We start from the raw sequence: 12,168 nt of genomic DNA, 5'->3' as shown, positions 1-12,168 counted from the left end.
GAAGGTTTTCAGTAACATGTATTAACAGTCATTTTGACTCATTAATGTAAACAGCATATGTTTGTGAAAAATATTATATGTTTATATTTAAAGTCCAAACAAATATTTGAAGGTGTCATTAAAGTCATTCAAATTACGTAAACAATGGTAAATTAAATTATGCACCAAAGTGGCCTCGTTAGTTACTAAGAAGAGTCAGTAGTCCTTCAAAAATTTCTTTAAAATAAATGATATAATTCACCTCACTCAATTTCTTCAAAACAAGATCTCCTAGCATTAGAGTGGCAGGAGTACGAGCAACAATGTTGCGGTCTTTTCCCAGGATCTTGATATCTTCAATCTCATAACCATAGTAAGATTTAATGTTAAACCTAGTGCCAGCAACCAGGTTTTTGATTATAGCCTGTCGAAAAACATGATCAAAAACACTTTCAGAGATTAAAATAATAAACCATGCAGTGTACGCTTGTTACTGTGACATGAAAATTTTATCAATTCAAAAATGTTTATTGTCCATATTAGATATTAAATTAGTATATTGATGACAAATAGCAAAACTCAGAAACATGATACCTTTCAAACCAGGTTCCTCAAAAGATGATTTTCTTTGATCAGCATTGTTGTTATCATAAATAAAATATCTTGGCTCCAACTTAAAATCTCTATAAACATGTTTAGTTCTATAGTCATTTTTTATTTATATTACACAAAAATTTCTTATAAAGCTTTTTTCCCATATAAAAATAGTATTTCTCATTGTTTGATTTATCATATGAGACATTTTGTTTTTATTTGTTTTGTGCAAAGCTACACAAGGGCTATCTGCAGTAGCTGTCCCTAATTTAACAGTGTAAGACTAGATGAAAGGCAGCTAGTCATCACCACCATCTCTGGGGCTACTCTTTTACCAATGAATAGTGGGATTGACTATCACATGATAAGGCCCTCACAGCTGAAAGGGTGGGCATGTTTGGTTTAACAGGGACTCAAACCTGCGGCCTTCAGATTGTGAGTCAAGTGAACTATCCACCTGGCCATAATGGCCCTCATTTTTATTTCAACCACCTAACTATAGTTTCTGTTGGTTTATATTTTTCTGGTTGAAATATCAAATATAACAGTGGCTTGATATGCTAACGGTAACTGGAAGTATATTTCTATGATTATATTTTTTTTATATATAAAAAACACACTTTTTTATGTTTCTAAAAAAATTCAATTCCTAGGATGTAGCATTACAGTTACATCACTGATTATATTACAATGTGTTAGGACTGTGGTATTCTTATTGAAGTTATACTGGATGTAAACTTACTTATTTTTAATCATAATAAATTTTAAGGGCCTATAATCTTTATCCAACATAGTTCTTAACTGTAGAGTAATAATAAAACTCAACATTAACAATTACATATTTGGAACTTCAAACATTTATAGCCTAATTCTGTTCACTTTTATGATAACGTTCTGACATTTCAAAGATCAGATGATGCTTTTATAATCAATGATCTTGCTATACTTCAAGAAGAAAAAAATAACTAGAATTAAAACACAGCAATTTTAAGTTTTCTGTAGAAATCATTATAATAGTACATTTAAAAAAAATCTTACTTGACTACTTTTATTCAGAAATGTAATCATTAGTGTAATAACATAAATATAAGTGTTAAAAAAAAAGGAAAAAAACAAATTTGGTGGAAAAAACAAAATATAATAATCTTACCTGACTAGGTCCAACAAATGTTATTTCAAATTTATTGTTGTGAATGGACTTCTTTAAGCTACAGTCAAACAATTCTAGAGAACCGCAGAGTGTACCCTAGTTAAAACAGTACATGTTGTAATTTTCCTATATTGAAAATATATTTCTGATAAGTATGTACCACAACTTACAAAATTAGTTATTCTTGTTCAGTGCTGCCCTTTATATGTGAACTTTTTAGTTACACATGTTAAAAGCCCAGAATCAAATGATATCAACACATCTCTCACACAAATCCTCATGCATTACTTCTCCACCAATAGGAGTGTGATATACTCATGTGATGCACAACTCCTATATATGCCTCTATAAAACTATCACTTCAAATTTTGGCAGAAAACATAAACATTGGAGGAAGGGTGGGAAGTGTGAGAAGAAGGAAGCACCTACTGGAAATATATTTTCAGTATATGAAAATTATAACTTCTGATACAGTACCTCCCTGTACTCAAAATATTAGCTAAAATCTCACACTGAAAAGGAGGCAAAACTGGTGCCAGGGAATGAAAGAAGTAACCCCTGAAAACATCCAATAGATAATGATGGAAACGAGAGAGCACCAGATCTGAAGTTCTGATGAAGGGAACTGCACCACTTATGAACAAATTATATTTTTCACCTACTTGTAAAATGTGTAGGAGATAAGGCAGAAAAGAGAGAAGCACATACAAATGGGAGAAAGCTGCAGCAGGATAGTGATTCCAACTGAGAAATGGAACTCAATCTCACATAATATGAAAGGGGTAAAGCAATGAATGTGCTCCTAGGTGTAGAGCGACTAGAGCAAGACAGACCATAATTTGTAAGTCAACTACATCCTAAACCTATGCCATGTGTGGGTAAGATGAAGATCATATTGCCTTTGCCTCAAGTTGAAGATACAAGTGAGAAATTAGAATCATTTCAACTCCAGAGCATGACACATGACATCTTAGATCTATCAATATGGAGATCTGGCATCCAGTATTGAAATGATGTCTATATAATAAAAATCACCTCCCTAACAGCAAGATTGACTGGAACCCTTTGAAAGCAACAACATCTCCTACAGAAGATACAATGAGGGATAGTAAAAAGGGCAAAATCATAACAATCTCCCTTACTTCCACTGTAACCTACAACACAGAAAGAGTATGATCAAGGGAGAAATACAGACTCTAAATCCAACATTCAGCAGCAGGGTACCAACATCCATGCATGGATTGAATGAGGCTCTAATCAAAGGGTGAACTGTCTGCAATTTGGCATTTCACTCCTCTGTTATTGTATGATGCATATTGAGAACAACACATCATCCACACCTGCAGAATACAACCATCTTAGTCTGCACTGAATAGTTACAGCCAACTTTGTGTGCAACCCATTCAGGATGGTGCCTCCACGGTTGATCACACCAGTGGTTTGAAACTGGAAAGAAAAGGGGCTGAGATCACAATGGGTGACCTTGAAATACTATTTTGAAAAGCAAACAATACTGATTTATTCAATACAAGGTATGGCAGGAATGGACAACTATCCCCTTATGCTTTATGTATGCAATCCATGGGTGGTACCAGTCCAAAATAGGCAACATTGTGAGATTATTCACCTACAAAATATCTTGTGGAGTACCCCATTTCAACAGTGACATTGTAAAGCCATGGAAGTTAAAGTGAGAGTCAAGTACAGTGAAAATTTTTAACTAAAGGATACCTGGTCATGCACCACTCGCCACAGAGTAAGAATTGAAGCAAGGGTCCCTCAAAGAACAAGAAAGTATGAATATGAACTTCCCTAGTCAAAACCACACTGAAGCTTGAAGAAAGGCCATAGATGGAAGATAAAAATCCAATAAAAATAAACTGCAATATGGTACAAATAATGGTAGCTGAACATATTAAGTGAAATCCAGATGCCGACTGTAGGAATTCATCCAATGGCTGACAAGAAGCAAGGGAAAAGATATCAGATCTGATGAAAAGACATCCTAAATAAATTCTAATGAGAAAAAGGCAAGATGAACAAACCAACTGAATTAAATGTCGAGCCCAATTGGTGTGGGAAGAGGAGCAGTCTAGATAAAGAAAAAGGTGGATAGGGTGGTCAAGTATACATGAAAGTATACAGTAGGTTAGTCAACAGGAAATCCCCAAGATACAGACCAACCCGTGGAACACCTTTTATTTATGCTGATACACCTCCACTGACAAATGACATATGGATTAAACTAAAAGGAAAGTTACATGATGAGAGAAACCTGATTTCCTTGCCAAGAACTGAACAAAAGCCAGACATGAAGACAAAAACATGAATGGCTGGATGCTGAACCAGTGAATAAGGTTAACAAAAACAACCATGTGGAGATAGATATGTGTCATTAGGAAAATAAACCTTTGTCATCCATAAGCTCAAAGAAATCACCCATTGTAGGATAAGAAATGACTTCATGGTGAAACAGGGCACTTGAACAAATCAATTGAAGCAGGACAAACTGATGACAGGCCTCCAGTCCATGGTTTTCTTAGGAACACAATGAGTCTAGAATAGAAACATGATGAAGTTTGCAGAACAGGTTTGATGGCCTGCTGAAATAGGAGGTCCTCAATCACCTTTAGCAGATGCTGGCTGATCCAAAGCCTGTGTGGGGTGAGGCATGCTAATACCATCACTTAATTGTGAGACAAATTGGTAAGTATGTACTTGAATATCTGGGGAGGGGGAAACCAAATAGGGATGTGATGTTAGGTCATGTAATAAGGAAGGATGCAGTTCATATGAAATAGAAGCAAGGGAAAAATATCACATACCTGAGAAATGAAATTCAAAAAGACCATATCAGGCCTAATTGAATCTTCAGGAGAGGCATGGGAAGGCACTGAAAATCAGGAGATATAAGAGGCAATCCAAGTCCATGTCAGCCTCAACAGATTCAGCTTGTTTGGGAAGGGGTAGGACAAGGTCCAGAAATAGAGAATGGTCTCAGTAAAGTTCAATCTCCCTGAGAATAAACACTAATAAGTCTCCTGCAAGGTGACTCACACCTGAGACCTGAGACACATCACTAGTCGTAGGTTTGACCCTCAAAGTTGTAACATGAATTTCAGAATTCATAATCAAAAAGAGTCAACCAAAAAAATAGATAATAATGTGAATGTGATAAAATGGAATTAAATTAAAGTGAAAAAGCAGCCTGAATAAACTTAGAATTAATTTAAATGAAAACCACTTCATGAGTATACTATACCTGAGTGTGAAATGAGAAACAAAGGAACATGTTAAAGCAAAAGCACTGCCAAACAAGAAGTGATAGTTCAGTAGAGACAAGTAGAGGGAGTCACTTACACAACATGTTATACTCCTATTGAAGTAGAAGTGATGTATTGTAATGTGCATGAGAGATGTGTTCAAACCATTTAATTCCACTGGTGGAAAGCAGAAGGCTTGTGGCATGCATAAAGAAAAAAGTCTGCATTTAGAGGGTAGCACTAGATGAAAATAGCTAATCTTGTCAGTGGATGTAAATACCACATCAAAATACTCAGTCATATGGCAATATTCAACCAAGCACTGAGCTCTTTTGAACTTAGTAATGTCAATTATTTAATTTCCAAATTCTCCACTCATGTTAAAAAGAAATATCCAGGTATTCATAGATGAATATTCAGTTCATATTAGAGTAGCATAATTAATTAGAATAGCAAAATATGCATTAAAATACTTTATGCAATTTATTTAAATATAGCCAAATACACTAAAATCATCTTTACTGATAAAAAAGAAAAGTTTTAAACTTTCCATACTTTAGAAAAAAAAAGACAAACTATACTACCTAAAAAAGAAATTCATAAAAAAAACAGGGGCATCCTAATGAAAGGAAGGAGTACATTAAAATTTAGATAAAGCTGAGTAAACAATTAATTACAGTAAATAAATCTTAGTGATAATTTCATATTTACAAACTTCACTTGGTTTACAGACAAAAATACTGTTAACAGTGAGGACATACAACTAATAAAAAAAATCATTCTTATCTCTTTAAATACAAATGTAAGAAAAGTGTATTTAATTACCTACACTGATGGTCAGGTTGATTTTTCATATAGTTTTAACTTATTGTTTTTTTTTAACTCTGATCAGAAGGTATTAAACCAAAAAGCTGGTGTCTTCAAAAGGAAAACATAAACTGGTCAAAATATATTTTGAAACATCAAGAACAAATATTAAAAACTCAAAAACTTAAAACTAAAAAAATAAAACACAAAAACTATTCTATCTTTTGGAGAGACTAAGTTTCCTTCTTTTTCACCATGAAAGAGACTATACCTTCCTAAGAGTTAAGACTATTTTTGTTCTGTTTTACAGATTTTTTTTTTCCATGATGTTCAAAAGCACCTTCTGGCCAGTTTATATTATAATTTTGTTTACTTGTATTGGTTTACTTTTCTGATATTGCATTCATCTATTGTTAATTCTTTTTCTTTCTTTTTGACTAAATAAACCCAGTTACTTAGATTTTTTTCATTAGACCCATCCTTCTTTGCTAAAGGTACCTAATTTCTCTTTTTTATTAGCTAAATATGAACTAAGATGTTCAGTTCACAGTTAAGAATCAAATACACATGTCACCCTCACTCATTCTGCATCAGTGAGCATAAATTAATCACTTCACTTACCTAAATATTCAGTTACCATTAGTTATCAAAATAAAGCTAAATACTTGCTTCCTTTAAGTAAAAAATAAAGAAATACTCAAACCATCTTAATTAAATGTAGCCAAACATTCATTTCACTTTAAAGTTATATGATCACTTTATTTATGAAACAAATACTCATTTAGATAGAACAGAGTAATTAATTAATTAAAATTAAATAAATACCAGTAATCACTTCATTTTTGTTTTATTTAAAAAGTTAGTTCTTCAGTTCTAGCTAGTCACATACTCGGTTCACACAATATAAATGGCCAAATAATTACTCTGAGTTAATAAAGTTAAATGCTCAATTTATCTCAAAGTGAAATATTCAGTTCACCTTCGTCAAGTGGAATACACATTCAATCTTCATTAGACAATCTGTACTCAAACTTTAATTAAAGAATCAGTACTTAAAACTTCTTAGTTAAAGAGTAAAATACTAAATTAATTTTAGTTCAACAATTAGATACTTAAATTTCTCTTTATTAAACAGGAAAATTCTCAGTTTCTTTTCATGGTAAATAGCCAAATACTTAGTTATACATAATCAGAAAACAAAATACCCCATTTATCTTAAAAATCAAACACTAAACACTTTAATAATCAGATACTATATTGTTTTAAATTTTACATTTCTGGAATTAAAACAAATTTTGAGTGAGTACTTACATGTGAAATACTGTAAACATTTTCTTGTTGGGTTAATCTTGTTCTGTTAATAATCACGACTTTGGTTTCAAATGCCCTATATACAACACCCTACCCGAAGTTGACTTCCTTCACAAATGCCAGGGTAACATTAGCTCTGCTTTTCCACAATAACCCATATATGATTACATGGAGTTGTAATATTATAAAACATTTGTCTTGGTTGCAGAGAGGATATGTGAAAATATTTAAAAGGTAATTACCTGTTTGAAATTCATTTTACTCAAAAATAAAGTAAAATTCCAATCAGGTAGACTTACAACAGAATGATGACAACAACATCAACAAAAATGAACATTTAAAACATGCATGTATAGTAACAAACATTTAATTCTTGAATGTTTTGGGAGTATTCTTGCTTAAACACCTGCCTACTGGCTAAATATATACCAGTTTTACATAAAAGCTTGCTGAAGATAGAATACGCAAGTTCTGAAATGTTTACGAATTATGTGTTTGTTACCATATACACACATGTCAAATGTTCATTGTTGTTGCTGTTGTTCTACTATTCATCATTAAACTTTGATTCCCATCCATTGGATCTGTTGCTAAGTGGATGTCTAAGTATTGTAAGCCAGAATGTTCACATTTAGGGTTTTCCCTTGATTTTATATATTTATAGCCAATAACAACTAATCCTTTCTATAAACTTTATTTTCTGAAGAAATTCATCAGTCATTACTGCCAAACAACTCAAACCCTTAAGGGATGTTGCACATCCTGTACTTATTATAGCTGTACTTCAAATTATTTTAGTGAACAAACTGTCATTTAACTGAACTAATTTAACCATACTTGGATCAATGAGTGATTTTAAAACATTGAGTGAACACATGCATATATACTTTCAAAATTCAAATAAAACTTATCTTTTTAATTCTACTTCAACCATTTCTAGCACAAAAAATATATTAGATTCAATATAAGGTTATTCTATATAATTTATTTTTTGTAATTCACAAAAAAATGAAATAAATGTTAAAATTTTCATTTTTGCACAGTTCCAAGGAGATTAGCTTGTAAACAATATATTTGTGGATTGTTTTTTATAATAATCAGCTACTCATCCAAGGAAATATCTTTTAATTTGCTAAACAAACTACCATCCCTTTAAGATATCATCTATGTTTAATTCTCAAGTGCTTCTCTTGTCTTTTATAAAACAATTTTTTTACATGTTTTGATTGCTACCCTTTTTTGATGTCACATCAAGTAGATTAATCATTTATTACTGAAACACAGTTTAAGAAACATGTGTGATAATGGTGGAAAAGTAGAGCTTAGGTAATTTCTGTGGACTTACATAATAAATTACATAAAAGATGGGAGAGTGGAGAACTTTGGATAAGGTGACGGAACACGGACATCCAAACAAATCAAGAAGGAGGTAAGCCTAACTAATTTAAATATAAACCTATAAATCCTAAACTAGAAAAAATTACCTTTATATTTTAGTTAAAAATATTAATTACATATATGTACAATACTCTGTTTATTGCTTTCTCATACATAATTTAAAACACTATCATTTCTAATTAATATCCTGCTCTCAAAACAGTTGAATAAAAAAATATATATTTCTTACAATTAAATAGACAGAGATACTTTATACCAAAAAAAAGAATATGTTGTTCTGCTTTTGCTGTTTCACAATGGTATTCCTATACTATTTACAACCCCATCAAAGATAATGACCCTTTAGAACATTATTTTTGCAAAAAATATACTTGAAAATCCTGTTATGTCACAGAAAATACTTTTCAGAACATTATGTTTACTAGCAAGATGATCAATAATTCTTCATTATATATATCACATTCATTATAATTTTTCTTTTTTTATACTCACAACTGCTAATTTAGATCCATCACGTTTCCATGCCAAACCCGAAATTGTGTACAAATTTGGAATTTCTTTTGTATTAGCTTCTTCCCACACTCTTTTGCTCGGACTGTAGTTAAATACTCGAAGTCTAAATAAAGTTAGAAAAATATTTAAGTCGTTTAACATAAGAGTATTTAGTACATTACAAAAATCATACAAATGCTTCAATAAAATACTAAAAATGTACATAATTTATGGGAAAATTTTCAAGATATCTAATCTGCTTTAAGATCTATGTTAAAAAACAACAACATATTCCTAAATATCTATATACTGTATTTAAATATAAGCAACAAATCAAGGTATACAAGGAATAAATAGCTTATCAGCTATAATGCTGATAATTTCCAAAGAAACCTAGAAAAAATTTGATGCTGGTTATAAAAACTCACCTATTATAGCTACCTATGACAACAGACTGACCACTTGGACTACATGCTGCCACAGTAAACTCATGCTCTGTGTTGTCTCGACTATAATCTAGTTGTTGTGCAACCCTTCCATCTTTATTATATATCACAATTTTCTTGTCACAGCCACCAATAACTATGAACTGGCCAGCCCAAGCAATAGCATAAGGAGAACAGGAATGGGTGATGATTTTACCCTAGAGTAAATGAAGGCAGGTGTATGAATTTGTAAAGCACATACTAATATTGCTCCATTTAAATTTACAAACATAAGAAAATATAAACTTCTTTAATTACAACATAATGCTATTTCAAAACAAAAAATCATACATAGAAGGTTGGCAAATTAAGAAAAATGAAAAAGAAATAAAACTGAACAGGTTACAATTAAACAAATACTTGTCTCAAAAAGACAGACAAGTATGTACAATGTTCAATTCTATGTGCATGGATCAGTTCACTGGAACAAGCCCATATTAGATAATTACTGTTTACTATAATTCTGAATTTATTTAATATTGTTTCCTTAGTGCAAATGTGCACAATTGGCTGTTTTCACTCTGTCCACCACAATAAATTGTTCCCTGGATTTTACTGTTGTAAGTCTCTGAACTTATCACTGACATAGCATAGGACTTTATTAAGTGCATCTTCATGGAAATCTGCTTTGGAAATGGCTGTTTTTACTAAAATAAACTAGCATAAAGGTGTTATAATCAACTAGTTCACAAAATGACTTTTCTGTCGATTATAAACATATACTACTGACAAGTACAGGGTGTTCGGAAAGTCACTGTGCAGTTTTGTAATCACATACATATATAAGTGCACAGTGACTTTACAAACATACAAGTAACTTCAGAAGCATAACAAGATTGAAGGAGATTCTGTAGTGAGTGTAATAAATCAGTTGATATCTCAGAAAATAAAAATGGAAATTTCTTAGTTTAAATTCTGACTTGTAAGTATCTATGATTGGTGTATCTAACTGATGCACATTCTGAAGTCCATATGAAAAGCAAAAAAAGAAAATCTAAAATAGAGAATTCAGGGCTGAAAAACATTATGTAACACATAAAAGTGAAAACAGAACTTATCTGAATATTTAATGTTGAATTATAAACTATGCTTAAAGGCCAACTTTATTGACATATGTTGAATGTAACTATGTAGAAGTCGTAACAGGAACACTGACACATCTGTGCACATAGGGTTATCAAAGTATCAGGAAAGGTATATTATGTTCGAATATTATGAAAAAAGAACAAAATAACAGTTATTTACAAATTTAACTCAAAAACTTATTTTAACCCTAAATAATTATTTTGTACTGTATGAACTACCTTATTATATTATCTTCACAAAAACTAGCCAGTTCTAAAAGATTAAATTAAGAACACTACAACTGCTCTCTCAGTGCTGAAAACTACATATCATATAAAATATTTTTCAAACACTTTTATTCATAATTTATCATTATTTTTGTTTACTTATTGAATTTCAAAGATACTCAAAGTTTGATATTATGATTTTTAAATTTTATTTTATGATTTCTAAACAGAGTATTATCAAAACTGCCTTAAACCTATTCGTTTTTTTTAAGTAATTTATATATTGAAATAAAAAATTCTACAAAAACTCAGAAAAATCTTATTTTAACATTTTAATTGCTTCAACAAAATTAATGATCTCTGCAGCTCTGAATCTCATTTCCATGTATGAAGTATTGAGTTTCTCTCTTTCTCTTTTCAAGTACAACATCAATTAAAAGATCTGTTTTGAAATTTTTAGCCTCATTTCAACATGAGTAGAAGGGAGTTCAGTTGCTATCAGTAAATATCACCTCTACTGTTTGCAGTTTACAATATAGCAAGGACATTAAGAAACCTCTAGTAACAAAATTAATTTACACACACACACATACACACACTCTTAGAAACAATAAATACAACCCAGACAGTTACTTGTCTATTTCTTATATAATTTCAGTATAGAGGAATCTCTGGATTAGAAAATATAAAGTTAGAATAAAGATTAAAACACCAAAAATGTAAACATCCATACAAATATCAGTAACAGTAGAAATATATAAATATATTTTTGCAGAAATACTATTCACCTCTTCACAGAACACACAGCTAATACTTCCCAAAAAAAATGTTTTTCATACATCAAGCCTGTAATAATATATACAATACACTCTGACACAATCAGCATCAAACTATACCTATCCATTAATGAAAGAGCAATGCATACACTACACAGAAGTTGAGAGGAAGGGTGGGAGGTTCTACAGAAAAGTGAATATCTATCTGAAATACATTTGTAATGTTAAAAAAAAAACACGTAGTTTCAAAAATCCATGATAGAATTGAATAAAAACTGTAAAATCAAAGTGCTTTTGAAAGGTGGACTTTCCAAAAGAGCTAGGGTTTTAGGGTTTTTATTCATTTCTATCTGAAATACATTTACAGGTAAGAAAAATGACTTCACAGATAATACATCTATCCACAGAACAGACAGCTAAAATCCAATATTGAGAAGATGGAGAAAGTACCAGCATAGATAAAGAAATTATAAAGATCAACTCCTTTCTGAGAATATAGTGACAGAAAGAGAAAACTCATGGAATGTGTCACCTATTTGTGGGAGGGGAGACATACTAAATCACTCAATGGGAAATCACATTCATATAAGGCATACTTTTTGTCCAATCAAACAGCAATGC

At 31.3% G+C, this 12,168-nt stretch overlaps 1 protein-coding gene across 3 annotated transcripts in view; it reads right to left on the bottom strand.

Annotated features, from left to right (window-relative positions):
• The window catches only part of Oseg2 (intraflagellar transport protein Oseg2), a 124,257-nt gene that overhangs the window by 82,572 nt on the left and 29,517 nt on the right, over positions 1-12,168 (bottom strand). For all 3 annotated transcript variants that reach the window (XM_076468095.1, XM_076468093.1, XM_076468094.1), the window contains exons 8-11: positions 9,423-9,637; positions 8,995-9,118; positions 1,724-1,819; positions 242-403 (exon numbers count right to left, since the gene is read on the bottom strand). In XM_076468095.1, coding sequence (XP_076324210.1) covers positions 242-403; positions 1,724-1,819; positions 8,995-9,118; positions 9,423-9,637 — 597 coding nt within the window. The remainder of the gene's footprint in view (positions 1-241; positions 404-1,723; positions 1,820-8,994; positions 9,119-9,422; positions 9,638-12,168) is intronic.

The sequence above is a fragment of the Tachypleus tridentatus genome, chromosome 11 (assembly GCF_004210375.1).
Source record: "Tachypleus tridentatus isolate NWPU-2018 chromosome 11, ASM421037v1, whole genome shotgun sequence".
NCBI classification, from domain to species: domain Eukaryota; kingdom Metazoa; phylum Arthropoda; class Merostomata; order Xiphosura; family Limulidae; genus Tachypleus; species Tachypleus tridentatus.
This window is presented reverse-complemented; position numbering and strand designations above follow the sequence as displayed.